Source organism: Tupaia chinensis, unplaced genomic scaffold, assembly GCF_000334495.1.
Source record: "Tupaia chinensis unplaced genomic scaffold, TupChi_1.0 Scaffold000430_1, whole genome shotgun sequence".
Taxonomy (NCBI): domain Eukaryota; kingdom Metazoa; phylum Chordata; class Mammalia; order Scandentia; family Tupaiidae; genus Tupaia; species Tupaia belangeri.
Window position 1 is genome coordinate 770,638 of NW_006159935.1, and position 2,408 is coordinate 773,045.

The 2,408-nt window shown below is 43.1% G+C and overlaps 1 protein-coding gene across 1 annotated transcript; it reads right to left on the reverse strand.

Moving 5' to 3' along the window:
* Positions 1–141: 141 nt before the first annotated feature.
* Positions 142–1,926, reverse strand: LOC114009004 (formin-2-like). Its single transcript, XM_027774415.1, has 2 exons — positions 1,761–1,926; positions 142–686 (listed from the first exon to the last, which is right to left on the reverse strand). The coding sequence occupies exon 2, from the start codon at positions 659–661 to the stop codon at positions 158–160; it is 504 nt and encodes a 167-aa protein (XP_027630216.1). The 5' UTR covers positions 662–686; positions 1,761–1,926; the 3' UTR covers positions 142–157.
* Between the last annotated feature and the right edge of the window lie 482 nt (positions 1,927–2,408).

Consider the following 2,408-nt stretch of genomic DNA (forward strand, 5'->3'; position numbering starts at 1 on the left):
GCGGAGTCGGGGCGGACGCGTGTGCCCGGCCGAGGGCCGGGGGCCGATGTTTTATAAAGTGGACAAACTGGAAACTTGCCCAGGTGCCCTCTCACGCTTTGTATACTGTGCACGTATGTGACAGATCTTTTCTTTGCCTAACAAGTTTAAAACATTTTTAAGTGCATTGCTTCCGGAGTCGAATTTGCTCGTAGTTACTCGAACTCGGTGCTTTGTTTCCCCTCCACGCGACGGGCGGGTCCAGGGGCCTGGCGCAGGACGGGCTGCGCGCTCCGCGACCGTCACGGGCACCTGAGAGCCAGGGAGGGCCGCAGGTCCTGGCGGAGGCTGGGCGGACCCTCGGAAGGGAAGGCGGCCCGAAGACAGAAAGCTCCCGGGCAGCGGCAGCGAGGAAGGGGCGGGCTCCGCGGGGCGGCAGTGAGCAGGGAGGGAGCTGGCCTGGCTCGGGGCCAGGAGGTGAAGCCCCGGCAGCGGAGTGGGGCGGAGTGGGGGGGAATAGGGTTCCTCCCAACTGGGAATTCGGTATTGGAAACAGATAAACAACTGTCCGAGGACGTGCCCCAAATGAGGAGCCTCTGCTCGGATGAATGAGATTTGGCAGTTCTGCAAAAGGAGATTCTTCCTTCCGCTGCGTCTTGAGGGGTTGAGTCATCAAGCCCATTGCAAGAAATTAGTGGGCTGGATTCCTGAAAGGCACGCCAGATGGATGCATTCTGGTTAGTTTTAATAACTGTGTGATATTCCCTTTTGCACTTCTGTCAATTTTAGAAGAAAGCAGTCTGAATACAAATTTGAAGAGTGAATTTGAAAATAAAAGCCGAACTAGTTAGTGTGTCCACCTACGATGCACTTCAGTTAAAGATTCCAAAAACAAGTAACCGTTTCTCTCACTTTGATTTTGTTCCTTTTATTTCACTTTCACTGTATTTCTATCTACTTTTATTATGTTAATTTTTACAGTGAAACCGGGGGAAAGGTGGTTTTAATAATGAAGGATTGGAAGGAATTTTAGAAAGGTCTCTCTAGGGTAAAACTTTTAAGAGAAAGGGTTTTTCAGCTGAAGTTTTAATGAGAATGAGTAAATTGGCGGATGTAAACCAAATTTTTTAGACAAACATGAAAACAATGATTAAATCAGGAGTGAAAGAGGACAGAATATTCATCAAAAACAGTTGTATTCCCCAGTGACCCTAAGGACCAGAGACGATCAGAATGTTTTCTCTAGCACATAAAGAAAAAATGGATGCCTAGCTCCACCATCAGCCTTCACATAAAAGAGAGAAAAAAAGTAGGGGGAAAGAGATAACCTCTCAGACTCAAAATAATCTGCATTTCTCTAAGAGGCCTCCTGCTGGGTAAAAGGCTCAGGTGCCTCTCTATATACTTTGTGAAAAGATCATTTTATAAAAGCAAAATTTCTGAGGGCATCATTTTTTTTAGAAGAGGAAAACCATAAGTAAGATAAGAATCCCATTCCCTTTGTTTTAATTTTCCTAAGCCTTTGGGCTGAGACAAGTTATCATTAAGCCTTTATTCATGTGAAATAAATAGATAAAATTTTAAATGATGGGGAACCCTTAACCTAAAGCCAGCAAGAAAATAAAACCAAGGCCCAGAAAAGAGAGATTAGAAGGCTTTTCTGAGAGGAGAACCTTTGAACTTTCAGCTGTAAAATGAACGGCACTTGCTTTAAACAAATAGGCAACACAGAGTAAAGCTAGGAACCAAGAGAATCTGCTCAGATCAGATAAAGAGCTTACCCTGCCTGAAATTCTGAGGCAGTCTGAGGACAAAATTCCGATGATGATCATAAGTGAAGGCAAAAAGCACTTGATTCGAACCCCTTGAGCTCAGTCACCTGAACTCCGTGGCGGTGCTAGCCCATTGTTGGACCTCCACCTTCTGTAAACTGAACCTTAACCCACGGGTTTTTTGAGCATGTTGTGAATGTCTCTCTCCAAAAGTGCATTTTGCCTGTTGGCTTTTAAAGCTCTTAAACCCATCGTTAATAAATGTTAATATTTTAAAGCACATGATAATCAGTTTTCCAAGGTGTTTTATAAATATAACAATTATAATTAAATTATATCATTTTGGAAACATTGCAAGTCCCTTTAACACAATGTAATTTAACCCTAGGGCGTTAATATGATTTCCATTTAACATTTTATACAAGATTATATTGGAAAAGATTAACTGTTCCGATATCAAAAGACCGTTTGTTCTAGTTTAAAACCTCAGTGTGGTGAGAATTTTGTGTCACATTCCGAACACTTTGTTACAACGTTACCTGTTGCTAAATCAAGGCTTGAAAAGAAGGAATAGTAAACAGCCAGATAGCCTCAGTCAGCTTACGGTTGAGAAACGAATTTCAGAAATGTTACTCAAGACTGTATGGAAGCTGAAAT

Excerpts from the sequence above, each read along its gene's own strand:
- LOC114009004 (XM_027774415.1), bottom strand. The coding sequence starts at position 661 with ATGGGCTTGATGACTCAACCCCTCAAGACGCAGCGGAAGGAAGAATCT.